Raw genomic sequence first — 19,757 nt, 5'->3', positions numbered from 1 at the left:
GGAAAAGAAGATATGATCATAGGAACAAACGTCAGAGACAGAGACAGAGACAGAGACAGAGACAGAGATAGAGATAGAGATGCTGCTGGCCTTGAACTTGGAGATGGAGCTACATGCCAAGGAGTGCAGGTGAAGTCTGAATGCTGGGAAAGGTGAGGAAGCAGAAACTCAATTTTGACTTATGACCTTCGGAACTGTAAGATAATATATTTGTTCTGTGTTAAGTCACAAAATCTGTGGGCATTGAGCAGTGCCCCTCAAGCACTGGAGTCAAATAAACCAGGTTGAGGGGTCCAGCTCTGCAACTTAGTAGCAAGGATTTATCCAGTGTTCATCTGTAAGATGGAAGTAATGACACAAACTTAAGGAAGCTGTAAGGACCCCCACTGCAGAGAGTGAGCATGATGAAAAGGAGGCATCAGGGTAAAGTCACTGTCACTCTTGCCCCTTGTCTCCAGCTATCCCTCAGGTGTTGCCCAACTGGATTTTCCCACCTGAGTATTTATGCCTAAAGCTTCACAGATCTTTGGGGAAATAAAAATACCTCATTTTATCTCCTCCTTTGATTTCTTTCTAGCACACTTCACATTAGTCACTCTTTAAAAAAAAAAAAAAAAGGTTGTTCAGTCCTCACAGCTGATGGATGGCAGAGACTAATACATGATGTATCTGCCAGAATGTGTCATTTTTCAGCCACTGAAGAATGTCTCTGTTTTGTAAGGATAAGAAGTTTCCAAAATTAATACCTTCCTTTTGGTTCCTGCTCAGTTGTTCCTAAAAAGAGGAATTGCCTCATTTTGCTTTCTTAAAAAAACAAATATATGTGAGTGGCTTTCAAAAAGGCCTCAACCCTGCTGACCAAACACACAGCTGGCATTATATCATGCTTTTCTCCCTACTTCACACCTCTCAAAGGAGAGCTTTAAAAAAAAAAATCATCAGGGTACCACGGCTGGATGTGATTGAGCATTGAAGCCCCCCACCCAACTCCACCTATGCTTACTTGGTTTCTGGGTGCACAGAGCATCCTACCAATTGGAGTGTGCGCCCCATGAATGTTTCCTACAGAGAGGGGCTGTGGTGGGGCATTGCCAGTGGCCAGTCCCTTTTGTAGAGGTGCCTTACTCCAGAAAACTTCAAAAGTTCAAATTTCTGAATTTATATCAGATAGGACTGTAGTACAGATTGGTCCCCAAGGCCATTGACTATCTGGGATGTATGGCTCACGTGGCCTGGAAACCCCCAAAAAAGCTACAGACTCATTAATTAGAGCTGACGCATCTGTGGGCCTACTCTGGCAAAGCAGGAACCAGATCCAATGCACCGTCCATCTGCTTTCAATCCTGCCTCTCTTCTCTTGACCTGCTTTAACTCTTTTATCATTTGTCTATTTTTTTCAGATGGCTTGAGACATAGTACATAGACATAGTAAATGTATCAAACAATATACAAAATGAGGTCAGGCCAGGAAAAAAATCCCAACTCTAACTCTGGCAGCTCCCCAACTACAAACTTCCTCATTTGTGTGGCTGGCTCCTTTCACTTAACACAACGTTCCCAAGGTTCATCCAGTACTTCATTCCCTTTTATGGGTAAATAATACTCCATTGTATGTATGCCACATGTTGTTAATTTATTCATTAGTGATTGGATGTTTGGGTTGTTTCTACTTTTCGGCTATCATAAATAATTTCACTGTGCATGTTTGCGTACTAATTTTTGCATGGATATGTATTTTCTTCCTTTGAGCGTGTACCTAGGAATGGACTTGCTGGGTGGTATGCTGGCTCTAGGTTTAATTTTTTGAGAGCGTGCTGCCCCGTGTTCCATCCCCACCAGCAATGAGTGAGGGTTCCAGTTTCTCCACCTCCTCCCTGCGCTGGTTATTCCACCTTTGTGACGAAGGTCATCCTAGTGGCGTAAAATGGGCCAAATGCCCACTCTATTTTCTTTAAGCTTTTTTACTTCGTGTATGTTGTTTGAGATGGGGTAGGACACAGTACATTGACACAGGAAATGTTCTGAACAATAGGTGTCATGAGATCGGGCAGAGGCAAAGGTGTCAAGTGGGGTCACGTTGTGGTGATGACCAAATCGGTCACTGACTGACAATACTAAGGGGCCTTACGTGCTCAGTGGCCATCTGTACTTCTACTCTTGGGAGAGTAAAGCCATCCCCCTTTGGTTGCTTTTCTGCATCCTTCTCCCCGCCTCACGCTGTCTCCTGGCTGGTTTTCCTGAGTCCTGAGCTAATAATGGTCACTCTCTATCAGTCCTTTTGTTTGCTGGTTGGTTAACTTTATTTGTTTGAGACAGAGTCTTCCTTTGTAGCCCAGGTTGGCCTCGAACTCACGGTCCTGTTCCTTCTGCCTCCCTAGTGCTAGGGTGACAGTCATCTGCCACAACATCCTATGTGCCACATACTTGATCTGAACCCCTCCCCCAGTTTCCAAAGCTCACCCTTGTTTCCAAAGCTCACCCTTGTTTCCAGCAACCCAGGGCAGGACCACCTTCCCTGGTAAACTGCTTAGCATTTAAAAGGTGCTTAGTATCTGTGCTCAACTCTCTTGACAGTGGGGGGAAAGACACCCTGTCACATCTGCTGGAAATTGATTCTCTAGACCCTTTTTGGATTTAGGGCTAGCAAGTCTACATTTGTGCCTCTATTCTGTGGAAGAGTGGAGCGCTGCTTTAAACTTTTTGACCATGGAGGCTTATTCTAGCATTGTTGGTAGTGGAAGTGCCAGAAACAATATGGAAATTACCAGAATGGATACACAGAGGCTTAAATATCTTTTAGTATATCCAGACCAAAGAATATTATGCAACTCTTACAAAGGAGAAGGCAGATTTGGACATATTGACTATGAGGGACAAATATGATGTTTAAAATCAATCAAAACTATTTCTAAGACAATCTGATTTTTATAAAAACTTACATTGACATCTACAACCACCATATATAAATATTTGAAATGCCTATACGTGTTTGTGTTCACAAAGTTTGACAAGTCACAGAAGGCTGCACATGTTACCTTGCAGTAAGGGTGAGGCTAGAGACAGGGAAAGGAAAGGGCTAAGACACGTTCACCATTTCTGGTAATAAACACATGTTAAACATGTATATTACCCAATTTAGGAAAAAAACACACAAGACCAAATTAGACATCTGATGTGTCTTTGTGACAATATTTGCTCATGTTGGAGAAATTTCTGGTTTTGTACTTGAATTAACTTTGTACACAGGATTCTTCTGGGCACGAGAACGATAGGAAGTTTGTGAGTGATGAGTGGGAACTGAGTGTGTCACTGTCACAGTCTTGCCCCACAATGACTGATAACCACCAGTCTATAGAGGGTAGTTTCTAAACAGCATGGGGTCAACACTTAGTTGTCGCTCGTGTTCCATTTGGATCCAGTGTTTTCATTGCCAGATGTGTTGTATCAGGCTGATAATCAAGAATTTTTCCCTATGCCCCAAAACCCATTCTTTTATTTATGCTAGAATTTCTTGGCCCAGGCAAGTACTGACACAAAAAGTCTAAAATATGATCCATCAGCGCAATTTCAAATCTAACATCTTCCAAGCCATGAGTATCTGCCCTGTGAATTCTAGCTTTAGGACTTTAAAACAATGACTACCTCTGCACCACACAGAAGGCCACAGTTGTTTGACTGTCATTTGACTCCTGCAACATGATCGCAAAAGGGTCATTTTTGTGAAGGTTTTGAGGGCTTCATCTTTGGGTTTTCCCTGGGGCCTCTCCTAACCCTTTGATATTCAAATAGAATTCTCCTCCGAAGAAGTCATCTCCTTCCCTTCCTTTTTTCCATGAACTGCTTTAGCTTTGCCAGATCCTTTAGCTTTGCAGATCCAACAATGGCTTCATGTCTGATCCCAGCTGCTCACCAACACTAAATCACATGATTGTACACTTCTTTAGTGTTTGTAAGATTTGTAATTCCCTCTTTACAGTTAGTGTGCCTTATATGCCCACTTCATCCTGATGGACCAAGACACCCACACATAAGGACAGGATTGCATAGAAAGTGAAGTTGGAATGGGGAATACTTTTCATAAGTGGATGTTTCATGTGTCATAAAATTGTGAGACGTTTCTGCTTCCCGTGAGCCTTCAGAAGTAGAGGATTTGAAAAAGAAAAAAAAGGAGGAGGAGGATTTGGATAATATGACCTGAGGAAAAAAGGGCGTTGTCTCCTGCAGCACCCTGTTACAAGGATGGCTGTTTCTGCCACTGTGACCAGTGTGGTCTTTTGTTAAGGACTTGGCAAGTCTCTACCTCAGACACATTACCTGCCAGACACTGCTGGAGGCACTGGGACTGTCGCCAGAACACCCCAAGTCCCCATCTTTTTTTTAGCAGATATCTAGTGGGGAGGAAATAAGGAATTTCACAATGCCCCTTGCCTATGGGGCATCCCAAGACCTCCAATGGCTGCCTGGAACCATTGATAACACTGAACCCTATTGCCTATGTATATTAGCTATGATAAAGTTTAATTTATAAATTAGGCTCAGTAAGAGAGCAATAGTAACTCAAGTAAAACATTTAACAATACTCTCTACTGCAATAAGTTATATCAGTATGGGCTCACTCTTGCTCTCTCTCTCTTTCTCTTTCTCTCTCTCTCTCTCTCTCTCTCTCTCTCTCTCTCTCTCTAAGATGGGCTTCTTCCAAGATTTGTCAAGAATCTGATTCTCTGGAGGGACTTTTTATTCTTCCCATGATAACGTGAGGAAGGAGTGTGAACCATCTTGTCTTTCGCAAGAGTCCACAGTCCAGAACTCCAGCAACTTTTCTTCTGCTCAACTCACATGGATAGGCTGTGTATGTGTGTTTCAGAATACATTTTATGTGTTTTTAATGTTTAAGGTTTCAGATGACTGTACTTTTCTTATCTCAAGTGGATTTTCCCCTTCATTTTTATTGAGAAGACAAAGCATTGGTGGAGGCTTTTCACTTCTGCCCAGTTCCTTAGAGCTTACTGCCCTGTATTTATTCTTTTTGTACTTTTCCCTCCTACCCTAAAGGCCTGCTTGGCAGGCTTCAGCAGCTACAGATGGCTTCCCTCAGAGTATCAGATGCTTACTAACTCTACAACAAGGAGAATAGTGACCATGCCCTGAAACTCTCTGCAGTCACTGAGTATATGCTCAACTTAAACCAGCAGAGGGAGTGGGGCTTACGTCCAGCTTCCAGCACACCTGAACCCAGAAGTTCAAAGAGTATCACTGGGTAACTGGAGCTGTTGGCTCTGCTTTCATCCATGTTGGATCTCAAGTTTTGGTCATCACCCCAGTGTTGTAGCTGAGGTCACCCCATTTCCATTTGTACCCCTGTTGGTTTGCCAACCCAAGCACAAAGGTGCAAAAGTCCCAGGAGTTATTTTGATTGGTCTAACTTAGGTCTTAAGCCACCAGAAAGGTGAGCATCTTAGTAAGAGGATAGAGGCCCAAGTGATAGATTTGGGAATAAACCACCCCGAGAGTAGGGGGAGGGGGCAGGTCAGGCCTCAGTTGTCATGGGCTGAACCATCTAAGAACCCCAAGTTCTTATAAGTTTTTGAGAACACTTTCATTACTCCCTGGTAGCATCTGCCATCATCTCTAAATGTGTTAGAATCTAGTCCAAATGTGAGGGTTTTATCCTTATTGAAAGTAATATACTAGCACTTTTTAGAAAAGTTTATCCATGTTTTTTTCCCCTGAAGACTTTTTCTATGGCTATAACATTCTTACTTACCACTGGCTAGGAAAGTTCCCTGGCAGGGTGCAACGAGGACAGAAGAAAAGACAGAAAGAAATCAGTGATGCTCTGGGCATTTTGAAAGCCCTTGCTGTTTCTTCATCTCAGTCTCTCCCATTTTGTAAATTCTCTTCTCTCCTCTTGGCATGTTCATTTCTGTACTGCCTCCCCCTGTGCCCTGCTACATCTCTCTCGCTTCCCTATGCTCCCTGTTTCCTTTCCTCACTCCTGTAGTTTATTTTCCTCCATTATGAATGGGCCACAGACAAAAAGGTGAAGGAGAGCTGGAAGATGCAGCCATGCACTGGAGGGGACCTCCTAGAGGTTTGTGATGAACCCTCGCTTTCACCGTGGTCCTGTACCTTCTCTCTGCTCCGCAGTGTTTGTTAAGACGTCATTCTGAACTAGAACTACCCCTCCTCATTTGCTTATTTCTGACTCTGGACACTGATATACCAGGGTTTGGCAAACACTATTGCTAACAAATGTGTGTTTGTGATGCCATATAATATAAGTAGAGCAAAGAAATCCCAGGTCTTCCCTTTCTCTGCTCTGTCTTCCTGTAAACAGGAGGACTCCTATAATTCAGGAGTGTCTGACTACAAGTGTATCAAATGCAATGTTGTCAAAGCCAGGGGAGAAATCTTAAAATAATCACAGTACACCTGCTGTGGGAAAGACTTCCTACCAGATCATTTGCATGAGGTGGCCCCGGAAGTGGAAGTGTCATAATGACCCTGCAAGGAGTAACAAATATTCCCAATGAACAAGTGAGGAAATTCAAAGATTCTGCAGGACTTCACTAAGATCACACAGCTTCTCAGTAGAGGATCTTGTTCTTCGATGATTGTGACTCCAAAATTCTTGCCATTGCTTTCTGTGAACATTGCATAGGTTTATTAAAGAGAGAGAGAGCGCTACAAAAGAAAGCAGTTCAATTAGCTAAAGTTCAAGGCAGAAACAGCTGGATTTTAGGAAAGTGCTGCTTTGGAAGGAGGTAGACTTAACACACACACATAGAAAGAGAGAGAGAGAGAGAAACACAGACAGACTGATTGACTTAACCAGCGGACACTGTGTCTCCATCCCTCACAAGCCTGAGGTCCATGTGAGTTGATGTGAATAAGTCTTGCAATAAGATAGGACATGAGGACTGGGTGTGGTGGTGCCATGTCTATAATTCCAGTTATTTGGGAGGTGGAGATACAGAGGATAGAGGTTTGAGACCAGCCTGGGCAAAAAGTTAACGAGACCCCATCTCAGCCAGTAAATTAGGTGTGGTGGTACATGTCTATGATCCCAGCTACTCAGGAGACATAGGAAGGATTGTAGTCAAGGCTAGCCCCTTGCAAAAACTCAAGACCCAATTCAAAAAAATAACTAAAAGCAGAAAGGGCTGGGGACTTGACTCAACTGGTAGAATACCAGTCTACAAGCTTGAGACCCTAAGTTCAAGTCCCAGTATCCCAAAAGAGGAAAAAAGAGAGAATGAGAGTGAGTGAATTTGAAGAGTTGGTTTCTGCCTAAACCAGGCTCAGCTACTTCCCAGCTTACTGGGCAACCACAGGAAGGTGGATCAACCTGTCTGGATGTCAGTTTTCTCACTCATGAATAATGATAATAACTAAGACTCAAGACATTTATTGGGCACTTAGTACGTTCCAGGCACCTTAAATATACTTAACCATGTACTTTAACTCATGCAATCTCCATACCAAAGTTACAAGGTAGGTTCAATTATTTGCCTCATTTTTCTAGAAAGTTGAGGCAGAGAATAGGATTCAAGTAGCTAACCAAACTTACTGGTTATAAACGTGAGTGACCCTCCCCACCCTCCGGGAGCCGTATTTGCTTGTCACAATGTCACAAGGTGTGTGTATACTGTCATCCAGTAGGTGGAATTCAGGGATGCTGCAGAACATCCTATAATATGGATCCCTGTAAGCATGGTCCAACCCCACATGTCAATACTTCTGAGGCTGAAAGTCCTCGCTCTGGCTCTGCAGCCAGCTCTTAACCACTGCACGTGGGGTTTCCTGGGACAACAGAAGACAACAGTTACCATTGGCTGCCATTGACTCTGCAATAGCTGCTTTCCCTCCTCACCAGCCTTCTCCCCTCTCCCGAGAAAAGCAGGGTCAGGGTGTCTGCAGGGCTGACTTCTGCTCTGCAGAGTCCGGGGAGAACAAAAACAGCACAGCCCCAGCCTGCATCCTGCCTTTGTGTATCAAATGTCTGGAGTCCATCATTCATCTTTGAATCTCCTGGCTGGTTGAATCACCACTGTTTATGTTTGTATTTACAGTCGATCTAGGAATCAGAGTCCCAAAGGATAATGCAGCCACTTCTTCCTCCAAGACAATGGAGACCAGCGCTGCGCTGGATGCCAGAGGAAAGAATCTTGGGAAAGAGGCCAAACCCGAGGCCCCAGCTGCTAAATCGCGTTTTTTCTTGACTCTCTCTCGGCCTGTACCAGGACGTCCCGGGGACCAAGGCTTGGATTCATCTGCCACACCGGCCAGGCTGGATGGCAGCTCCAGCACAGCCAGCACAGACAAAGACCCGAGTGAGCGCAAGGCACATCCGGCCGCAGCTGTGCCCCGGCCCGCGGGGGATAAAACCCCAGGGCAGACCCCGGCTGGGGACCAGGCCCAAGCTGCCACCTGCCAGCCTGCGCCTCTCCCACCTGAGTCAGGGGCAGCCGCCCCCTCCAAGCCCAAGGACTCCAGCTTTTTTGACAAATTCTTCAAACTGGACAAGGGACAAGAAAAGGCACCTGTTGAAAGCCAGGAGCAAGTCAGGAGCGCAGAGCATCAAGACCAGGCCGAGGAGGCTCCTGGACCCACAGGGCCAACTGATGGTGTCTCTACAAGGGAGGTAAGTGTGCAAAGGGACAGATGCATGTTTCCGGGCACGGATGAGGTGAGACCACTGTACATATGGCACCCCTGCAGTCATCCATGGTCCTAGACAAGGTCCATGAGAGAAGCATCTCCCAGATGTAGAAACATCTGTTGGAAGAACAATAACAGCTGTGACATCTGCTTTATGTAAAAGAAAAGAGGAGGTGACTTACACTCACATGAATTTGTCCTCCCATTTATCAAAGGCTAAGGTACACAGGCCCCACTTAGGATCAGTGGAATTTGGACAGAGAGGCATGCATGGAACAAAAACGGCACCCGAAACATTTAAATACCCTGCAGCGCCTCTTTGAGTTGCGGTATGGTCACAGGCTTTCGGGGGCACATTTTGATGGGAGTTGATCTTCACCATCTTTTACACTGAGGTGCTGTGGGCAGACCATTTGATGTACTAATTGGGTTCCAACAAGCAAGACTTTTATAAAAACGAGTTATTTCTTTTTTAAGGCGGTATCCTGAAGCGGTTACTTTGTTTCCTGCGCAAAAAAAAAGGCAAGCTTTTTCGGATGTTAAAAAAGAGTAGTTAACCTTGAAACGTGTTTGTTTTTCAGGCAGGAAAAGAACTTGAGTGGAGAAGAAAATAAATTTGATACACTGCATTTTGAAGGCATTGTTTCCTTGCTTAACAGACTTTTAAATACCAATGCCTTTCAAACTTTCAGAATAAAGTTAGATGTCTCTAGCTGAGTGAGGAAAAATTTCATGGGCTCAGCTTTTTATGGTTGCGACTTGGGGTTTCTGTCAATGTATTCATCATAATGTCTTAACAACACCCTGCCACGATGCTAAGGTGCTGATAACAACACAGGCACTTCTGCAGTAAGCGCCTACAATACAGCAGGGCTGTTCTAAACACTGTGCACCCATTTTTCTTAATGAAAATGAGTGTCACAATAGCCTGTGGTTTTAATGCATCCAGGATGGCATCAAAAATTATATTGTGATAATTAGATGGTTGAAATTGTAAAAGCTAAGACTTGTGTGTTGAGACACTTACTGTCAGCATTCTTCCTGTTTTTTCTAAATTTTGACTCAAAAAGTATATTTTCAAAATTTCTTTCAAAAGTTTTAAGTTTTTTCCTTTCACATCACCCACTTCCCAAACTGTTCCAGTTCAAGGAACCAATCAAATACCTTTTACATAATTCAATAGTAAGTCTTCAGATGCATCCGGGTATATCAGGTGTGACACGCCAGGCACAGGTGAGGCATGAGGCCATGGTGGTGGACAGGTCACAGGTTTCTGCCCTCATGGAATTTGATGTCCAGTGAGAGAAGACAAATAAATAAACCCGAGATGGCCATGTGGGTGGCAAGTGCTCTCCTGGAGAGGCAGTGCTGGGAGGGAGAAGGTCCAGACACGGAGGAACTGGCCTCACCGCACAAGAACCTTTCCATCAAGTGCAGAAGCCTGGAGCCACTTCCTGGGGGCTGTAAACTGGTCATCAATATTCATGAATGTTGGAGACTCTGTCACTAACTTTCCTTTGAGCAGAGAACCTCTTGCTGAGGGTTTCTTACTGGTGATAGGCTCCTAAAGGCATTCTCAGGTTGTTGCTTTTTAATAGCCACGTGTTTCTTTGGTGTGGTCACCCAAAGCTAGTCATTGCCTGAATTGGGAAAGGACTGAATTACTTATGGGAAGAGAATGAAGGGCAGCACTTTATCATTTTTACCAGCTGTCTAGAGATTCAGCCAAATCCTCGCTCAAGTCAACCACCTCAGCAGGGGTAACGAGTCTGGTAATGGTCTCACTCAATCTATCCCTAGTCTGAAAAAACTCAGTGGCGGGAAAAGTTTAAGAGTTGTGCTTTGTTAACTCAGCTTCCTTTATTGAAAAAAAAAAAATCTTAGAGGCAGCTCCTTGATTAAATAGTGATTTCCAGATGAGATGTGAGTCTGAACATGGGGTGTGTGTTAGAAACATGGCAGATATCGAATACGGTTAAGTCCAGTTATGATAATCTCTCAGAATACCCCGAAATTGTAACCCATCTTCCTTTCTGGATAATCTGGATGAGCTAGCTCCCCAGATCCCTCAGTGAAATCTTCATCTGCCTTTGGTGTACTGCAAATGTCCATTTTTGGTAATTGGGTGCCCAACCTGTACTGCCTACATATAAAACAAGACTAGCTAGGCGCTGGCCATTTCTCCTTGAGCCTGTGAGCCTGTGGATATTCAAATGCATATGTCTGCAAGCATTTCCCCCCACCCCCCAAAAAAAGGCCTTCACATTTGCAAAGATTTCCCATCAGGCCCCTGGCTGCATACCTCTGTGTTTGGGAGAAAAGCAGTCACTCTGTGAGTGCAGTGATGCAGCCCTTGGAAGGAAAAACCCATGAAATGTCAATGGGTTTCATGGCGGGAGTGCACCATTATGCCTAGATGGATGTCAGTGTATTGATTTAGAATTCTTAGGGCAAATTATGCCTTGGATTCTGCCATGTCAGCTGTCCCTCCCTTCCCCTGTCCCCCACCAGCCCTTCCCCCCACATACACACTGTCACTGCACCCCCACCCCCACCCCCAGCCCCGGGCTTGGAATTCCAACTGCAAGGCCACAGAGCTGTGAATTGGGAGTGAGATACCACCATTTCACTCTGGGGAAACACACAAATCTTCTGTGTTTTCAGCATGACAGTCTTATTTTTGTGCCTCATAAAACTACATTCAGAGCATAGCATAATTAAAACAAGGCAAGAATTCATGAACAAATGCAGCATTTACTACATAGGCCACAGAAAAGATAAATTCTATGCCTGAAAGGTTTCACTGAGCTGTGATTCACATAAACCAATGGGTTGGCAGAGGGAAGATTTTTTTTTTTTTCTCTCCCCAACTGAACCAGAGTTCTAAGATAAGCGTTTACAACACTCATCACATGCACAACGTGCTCATACAAAGGAACTTTGCCCTTCATTGGTTAAAAAAGAACACTGAGTTTCTGTTTTCCATGTGGTGCTTCCAAAGGTATCTTTGTGGTGGGAACTGGGGGGAGGGGTTAAAATGCTTCTCTTCTCAAATATTCAGTTAACTTCTGCATCTGTGGAACACCAACCTGTGCAAGGCAGGAAAGAAAGTCAGGGTCCCAGTCCTCCAAGTAGCAGAGCCTGAGGAGGAGTCTTCTTTAGCGAGGTTGTGGCGGTACCTTGGCCCTCCATGTAAACCATACTTGACATACGTCCTCCCTCCTTTTCTCCTCCTTTGAACACACTCGGTTGGTTCAGGCTTTGGCCAAAGCGCCATGATGTCGCACCTCCCCGTTGTGCCTCCCCCCAGCTACAGAATCCCCTAAGTCTCAGTGCTCATCCAAGTGGATTGAATCTGGCACAGAGGCCCATGCTTCCTTCTTGAAGTCCTCCTCTCTTGGTTTCCAGGTCCCCCTCCTCCTTGGCCACTCTGCTTTGATTTCCCCTGTTGGCTTTATCTTCTGAATGTCGGAGTTTCCCAGAGTCCTGTTCTTCAACGTCTTAGCCCACCCCAGTCCTGAGGGCTTAAATATAGCTGTGTGGTGACAGGTCCAAGTTTCTGTCCACCGCCTGATCTACCCCCGAAGTACAGACGTCCAGCAGCCTTGCTGTGCATGTGTTTGAATTCCTATGCTCTCTGTGTGCGTATTCACCTAACAACACCTTGCCCACGGGTTTTACCCACAGGCCTCCTCACCTCGGCTCATCCTGCCGTTGTTTTTCAGAGGCAGACTGGAATTAAAGAGCCAGGGCCTTCTCTGCATGACAGTAAGCAGTGAATTAAAACATAGTCCTGTCGTCACGGAGCCTGGGTACCACTGTGCCTCTGTCACCTGCTGACCGTGCAATCTTTTCTTTTTTTAAAGTTTTAGTAAGGATTTATTTTAGTGTAACAGGATAACTTATAGACAAGGTGGGGGCATTAGAAAGAGAGAGAAACATTTCCTGCTCCCCACAAAGGAAATGGGAGCAAAGACTCAAAATGGTGGCCCCATCTCTGAGTCTTCTAGTAGAGAGCTGGGGACACAGGGTCAAAGATAATGTCTCTGAGTGGCTGAGATGGCTGGAAGCAGGGAGGGGTCATCCTGGCCCATCCAAAACATGGCTGTGCAATTTAGGAAGCTGCTTAACTTGTGTTGGGTCATGGGAAGCATTTAGCATGCTATTTGCATTTTGTGAAGGAGGAATACTAGCTACCATTAATATCACGGTTTTACCCTGCCTGCTGCTCTACGCTTTAATCTCCTTACCTTCCGTTTCCATGCACGCATCTCAGCCAAAGCTCTCAAGATCACACAGTTGGATCGAATTTGAGAGCTACGTAACCAAGGTCATGAGTCTAAGTTGAGGAAAGGCGCAGTCATTGTGAAATCGTGACATGCGAGGCCATCCATACCCTTCCCCATGTCAGTCAGTTGCCTTTCCTCCTCCTCCTTAAATTTCTGCAGTCACTGTGGCCAACGAGTGACCTGTGCAGTGCCCAGCATTTGCTCTGCCTCTCTCTTTTTCCTCTGTTCACCAAAAACTAACTTTAAACCGGGTGTGGTGGCACACACCTGTAATCACAGCACTTGGATGGCTGAGGCAATACGATCGAGAGTTCAAGGCCAACCTGAGCTATGTAGTGAGTTCAAGGCTAGCCTGACTACATAGTGACACCTTGTCTAAAAAAAATAAATTTTAAAAAATTAGGAAAAAAATAAAATTTGCCTTAGCACCTACAAGTGTCATTCTGCACATCCCCCTGCTGGGTGGTTTCTGACAACACAAATCTAACATTTTTCTGTTTTCTGTTGTCAAAGTCGAAGTCTGTGATGAAATCACCCTGAAGCAACCATCTCACTAACCCATCAAAACTGGCGAGGAAATTCCTAAATTTTCTCCCGTTTAGAGATGAAGGAATCAGAGGTTCAGAAGAGCAAGGTCACTAGGTCCAAGTTATGCCAACAAAGCCGGCAAAGCCAGACCTGCCCCTCCGAAGCCCATCCCAGTGTCCAGCATCACTGTTTTCACCAATTATCCCAAACTTACACAGCAAAGCTACAATTTATGAACAATTGAGTAGCAGCTCATTTGAGGAAGTGTGGTTCAAAAAGTTAGTATATGCAAAAGAGGAAATGCCGAGTTAATCCAGAGTCTAAAACTTTAGCCAACCGCCCAGTTCCCACACGGACCGTTTTTTGTTTTGTTTTGTTTTGTTTACCATGCAGCCACAAGGCCACGCTGTTTTCACGGTAAAGAGAATGCTCCACCCACAGCTGTCAGTGCCCAAAGTCCCCCTCACACTCGGCAAGTGAGGAGTGAGCAAGGCTCAGCTATGATTTGATCAATTGAGCCTCGGAAACACTTGATACGAGATGTGTGGGTTGTCCTTTGGCAATCCTGGGGTTTGAACTCAGGGCCTTGCTCTTGCTAGGCAGGCGCTCTACCACTTGAGCCAGGCCCTAGCCCTTTTTGCTTTAGTTATTTTTCTCATAGGGTCTTATGCTTTTGCCCAGGCCTCTGCTTCCTGAGTAGCTAGGATTGCAGATGTACCCACAGTGCCCAGCCTGCTTGTTGAGATGGGGGATCTCACTAACTTTTTTGCCCAGGTTGGTCTCAGACTGTGATCCTCCTTCCTAGGCTTCCCACATAGATGGGATTACAGTATGCCCTACTCTGCCTGCTTGATCTGAGCTCTCCTTCTTGTTTTGAGACAGTCTGTCCTTGAGCCCTTGATCTTCCTGCCTCTGCCTCCGAGTGTGGGGATTACAGGTGTGCACAGGTGATTTTTACAGCAGCAGATGTGATGTGGAAATGTTGGAAGCCTGAGTGACCTTAATGTGAGTTCAAATTCTGCCACCTTACAGCCATGCGGTAGAGCAAAGAATAGCAGTCATCCTACTTTTTAACAATTCAGACTCTCCAGGCTGCGTAGTAAGCATTTTGCATAAACTATCTGCTGCAGCATCCCAAAAGAGGTCATCTGAGTCCCTCAGGACACAGCTTCTGACTTGACTTCCATCCCACCGTGAGAAATACCTTTACTGAGGCAGGAGGATCCTGAGTTCAAAGCCAGCCTGGACTACAGAGCATAACCCTGTCTCAGAGGGTTCAGGCTGCTTCATGTCACTTCAGCACTTGTCACATTTGAACCTACTCAGCTACCATCTGGCTACTAAACTGTGACTCCAGTCTCCATTGTGACTGGGAGGCAAGCCATCAGCATGTTAAGCAGCAAATAGAAGTGAGGGGGTACTTTCATTGGTTCATTCAACAAACATGTGAGTGCTTTCTTTGTGCCAGAAATATAAATTTTAGATTCCAACATGGATAGGATGGAAGCTTTCATTTTAGTGGAAAGACCAAAATACAAAAAGAAAATAAATAGACAATAAAGTTGTTCCATGGCATTAAAAAAAACTACAAATAAAATTAGGTTTTGAAATAGAACATAGAGAGTGAACATTAAAATTAGATGGGGCAGAGTCAGGGAAGACAATTAGCTGATTTTTAAATGCATGAGAAAAGGGGCCAGGCATGGTGGTACATTCCTGTAATCCCAGCTACTCAGGAGGCAGAGATCAGGAAGATGGAGGTCTGAAGCAAGCCAAGACAAAAGAGTTAGCCAGACCCCATCTCAACAAAATAAGCTGGAGGTGGTAATTCACACCTGTAATCTCAGCTACAAAGGAGACACAGGTAGGAGACTAATGGTCTAAGGCTGACCACAGCCAAAAATCATGGGACCCTAGCTGAAAAATAACTAGAGCAGAAACAGACCAGGGGCATGACTCAAGTGGTAGAGTGCCTGCCTAGCAAGTTCAAGGCCCTGAGTTCAGATCCCAGTACTGCCAAGAAAAAGCAGGAAAAGGGATGTGATTTTTTTTTTTCTTTGCAAAGGCCAAACCAAACAATTCTTAGGAAGTTCCCAGGTTCACTGTGGCAGGCTCAAAGCTGTTTTCTCACTATTGAGGAGTGTTTGCTGAACAGACAAGAAACAGGAGCCGGGCGAGCTTTGGCAGTTTGAGGTTTTTATGAATGTTGAGTATTTTTGCCTAAGAAATGTGGGATGCACATAGATGCACACAGAGCGGGGCAGAGGCGCCCTCCACTCTCCCAGTGAGCCCCCTGCAAGTCACGCCTCCCACTCCTGGCAAACGTATTCCCATTACACATCCTACCTAGGTGGGTGTAAGAGTGTGCTCACTTGTGTGTCCTCCGGGACAGGCCCAAAGTGATGACTGCCACCAAGGCAGAGCCAGAGAGGAGGGTTTCACTACTGAATTCTCTGCCCGCCTCTCTCAGGCCATCGGGAATCAAGTTGACAAAGCACTGACTCCTCGGGGACAGCAGGTGCTGAGAGAAAATGGGGGAGCCTTGCCTGCTCATAAGCAGGACCTATCTCCTTGATAGATCCCTTCCTGCCCTCCGCCTGTGACCACTCAAGCACTGGTTTATCGAATCTTACAAATCCAGCACTTCCACAGTCCACAGCTGTGGGTCAGGACCACCGTGTACAATCCCGCGCTCTCCTCATGCTGCCAAGACCCGAGAGGAGTTTTTCACCCACTGAGACTTCATCCACACAGTGGCAGAGCCGGTAGTGATGTCGTGATTTACATGAAAGGTCTTGTGCTGAGGCTGGGGTGCAGCTCAGTGGTAGAGCACTTGCCTAGCCTGTCTGAAGCCTGGGGTTTGATCCCCAGCACTGCAGAAAAAAAAGACTTATTCCGGATGCTTCAGTCCAACCATCATAGTTTACTTAGCCTAGCAGCTGAATGGACGATGGCACCTCTCTCTGCTGGAAAAGGGGAAGGAAAAAGGCTAAGAGGAAGTGTTTAGATCCTGTAGTATTCCGTTTAGGAAGCTTGTTTCAACCATGTGCATCGCCAATACAAAATTTAAAAATGTACTGGGATTTGAACTCAGAACTTCACACTTACTAGGCTGGTGCTCTAATGTTTGAGCCATGCCTCCAGCCCTTTTTGCTCTGATTATGTAGGAGCTAGGGTCTCGCTTTTTGTCCAGGCAGCCTGCATCTTGATACTCCTACTTTACATTTCTGCTGTCTGAAATGGCAGGTGTGCACACTATGCCCAGCCTTTTTTCTGTTGAGGTGAGGGCTCACACTTTTTTGCCTGGGCTGGCCTCGAACCATGATCCTCCCTATCTTAGCCTCCCAAATACCTAGGGTTTCAGGCCTGAGCCACCAGGGCCTTTTGAAATTACACAATTTAAACTGCACGTGGTTTTTGAATGACACATTCCAAATTTAAGGGTTTGTTGAGAAACTGAACAAAATTTTATCCACGAGAAATTTTACTTCCCCTTTGTAAGATAAAAGTTGGGAAAGTCTGAAAGATTCTCTAATAAGCCTTTTCTGTTTTTTATTTGGTTTGTTTTATTTTATTTTTTTGAAGTACCAGGGATTGAACTGAGGCCCTTTAGCTTGTGAGGCAAACAAGCACACCCCAGTCCTTTTGTTTTTATTTTGCTTCTTTTGAAACAGAGTCTGGCTAACTTTGCCCAGGATCAAACTCTTATCCTCCCAAGTAGCTGGGATTGCAGATGTGTGCCACCCTTACAATGGACACAGTAAAGAAGGGTGATGGGAGAGAATTTGATGTGTGAAGGCAGCCACACATAATGTAGTATACAGAGTAGTCTCTTTTGGATTAAAATGACCTCTACCCATCTGTCTGCATACCCTTCTTCCACCCAAAGAGGAGTATAACAGATGTCATTCTTCACTCTTCCTTCCCATATTTTCTCTTATTTTATAAAAGGTTAGTGTAGTGAATCGCCGAAGTCAAGGAAGGGACCTCCCATAATGCATGTAATTCGGGGATGCTCCCCTAGGCTGCACTATGGAGTCAAAACATCCTGAGTGCTCCAGGAAACAGCCAGTCGCCTGTCAAAATGACTCCACAGGCAGCTTTTCTCTCCCGTTAATACCCACACTAAGGGACTCTAAGCTGGTGGCACATCCTTGCCTGGAAGTAGCCCTGGCTTTTAAATCCACATATAGCAGCTGTGGAGTCTGGGAGAGATTTGTCCTGGAGAGCAGCCTGCAGCCCTTTCATAGGTGGCACTTTCCCGGCTTCTTTCTCTTTCTTGCCATGGGCTTTATTAGTTGATATGAATTGGGTCGGAACCATGGGAAAATAAAAGGGAAATTTTCCTACGTTGATACAGTCATTGGCCCTCATTAAGTGGCTTTGGGAAAAAAACCAAAATCCCAGACATTTAGGGAGTGTTGAGACACCCTGCATGAAATGCCTGTAGTGTTGGTCTTAGGTTCCTTCCTGCTTGCTAATTTCCTTCCCTTTCCAGCAAACTGGAGGATAAATTGTATCTTCAACAATTAACCAAACCCACTTTTTCTTCCTGAATCTGACATTGGCTCCACAGGTGCCCATGCTCTAGGAAGAAGAAAAATGAGCCTTAATCATAGCCTAGAGACAGGGGTGGCCTGACAAATTAAATCCTTTGTACTGTGGTGACATCCGAGGGGGAGAGGAAGCCCAGATTCCTCCCTTTCCTGTAATCCCAGGCAGCCTGTGGCTCAGATTTCTAACAGACGGGAAGGAGCAAGCCATGGCTTTCGGCACCATCAACGTTGTTTAGACAAATGCTCCCGTAATGAAAGGTACTTGAGGTGCTGATTCAACAAAGCAGCGTTGCCCAGCCAGCATGTGTAGGTGACATAGAGTCTCCTGAGTTCCACACGAGGAGTTTATGGCCTTGACTGTTAAGACCTGGCTTAGAAGAGGCTGAAGTCCCACCACCACAACACCTTCCACTTAGAGAAGGTGCCAGAAGCTCCATATGGGCTTCATTGCAGACCATGAAACAATGACAAGGTAGCATTATTTTTTAACATGACAGACTGTGATCACTTCACTAGTGTCCTGTCCATCTGCTCTTTGAAGCCAACAGAAAGGAAAACCATGCATGCACTCTTCACACAGAAATGAAACCCGAGCCGACCCAGAACACCTGTTTTCTTAAAAGCACTTTCCAGGTATTTCCTGGAGAACATGTCTGCCTCTGTGTGGAGTTTCTGTTGACTGAGAAAGATCTGCCCAAGGTAGTGGGGACACATTTACAATCAGCGACAAAGGTCGTTCTACCAGTAACGCGTGGAGGGCTGGAGCTGCCAACTGGTAGCCTAACACCTGGAGCCTCCTCCCATTTACATCCAGTTTGACCCTCTGGATGCTTTCTAAGGTTTTTAATTAGTCATGCACATTTTGTTTTAATTTTAAGACTAGGTAATGAAGTCACCTGGCTCAGAACAAGCAATTACAATATTGTCCATCAAAGACATTTCAGTGGATAGTCGCCATTCGCACTTTCTAATATACTTTCCTTTGAGCAAAAATGAGCAAATGTGAGTTTTTATTTCTTCCTTCTTACAGAAATGATACTGCAATATACATTTCAACTATTCCGTGCTTTTTTTCAGTTAATAGTACTTTCTATATCTGCACATAGCACCTCATGCGTACCCCCTGCAAGGCCTTCCATTAAACAGATGAATCATGACATTTAACCAGGTCCCTAGTCCTCTCTGCCTGCTCTCCAAATTTTTCCAATTAACCTCCTTACAAGGAATAACTTCGTACATGTGTTATTTAATATATTTGTGAATTTAGGTTTAAAATCAACTCTTAGAAGTAGAATTGCTTAGTGAACGAACGTATCTTTTTTTAAACTTTTTGGTAGGCAGTGTCAACCTGCCCTCCTCCAGGACTGAATTAACTTATGCTCTGTTTAGTTTTTCCATGTTTTCTTCTTGTGTTTTTAGCCACTTGGATTTTATCTTTACGGTTGAGTTGTAACATCAAGTTAATTTTTTTCCCCAGATGGCTATTCTGCCGTCCCCTACATCTTTCATTAACCAGTGCTCCTTCAGTTACATAGATTCAAGATGTCATCTCTACTGTGTATTAAATTCTCACATGTCTTTGAGTAAAATAGGTTGTACGGCTAATGGTAGCAGAATGGAAACATATATAACAGGGAAGAGGAATAGGGGAGGAGTGAACTTAAAGTAAGAACCTGGGGTGAGAAGATAAAAGTTGAATAAATACCTAGAGGAAGGGAGAGGA

General features: G+C 44.8%; 1 protein-coding gene across 3 annotated transcripts in view; it reads left to right on the top strand.

Annotated features, from left to right (window-relative positions):
* Window positions 1–19,757, top strand: part of Bcas1 (brain enriched myelin associated protein 1) — an 84,810-nt gene that overhangs the window by 9,265 nt on the left and 55,788 nt on the right. For all 3 annotated transcript variants that reach the window (XM_074074999.1, XM_074075000.1, XM_074075001.1), the window contains exon 4: window positions 8,073–8,644. In XM_074074999.1, the coding sequence (XP_073931100.1) occupies window positions 8,073–8,644 (572 nt within the window). The remainder of the gene's footprint in view (window positions 1–8,072; window positions 8,645–19,757) is intronic.

Source organism: Castor canadensis, chromosome 5 (assembly GCF_047511655.1).
Source record: "Castor canadensis chromosome 5, mCasCan1.hap1v2, whole genome shotgun sequence".
In the NCBI taxonomy this organism is placed as follows: domain Eukaryota; kingdom Metazoa; phylum Chordata; class Mammalia; order Rodentia; family Castoridae; genus Castor; species Castor canadensis.
Note: the sequence above shows the minus strand (reverse complement) of the source record. Positions and strands in the feature narration are given on the sequence as shown.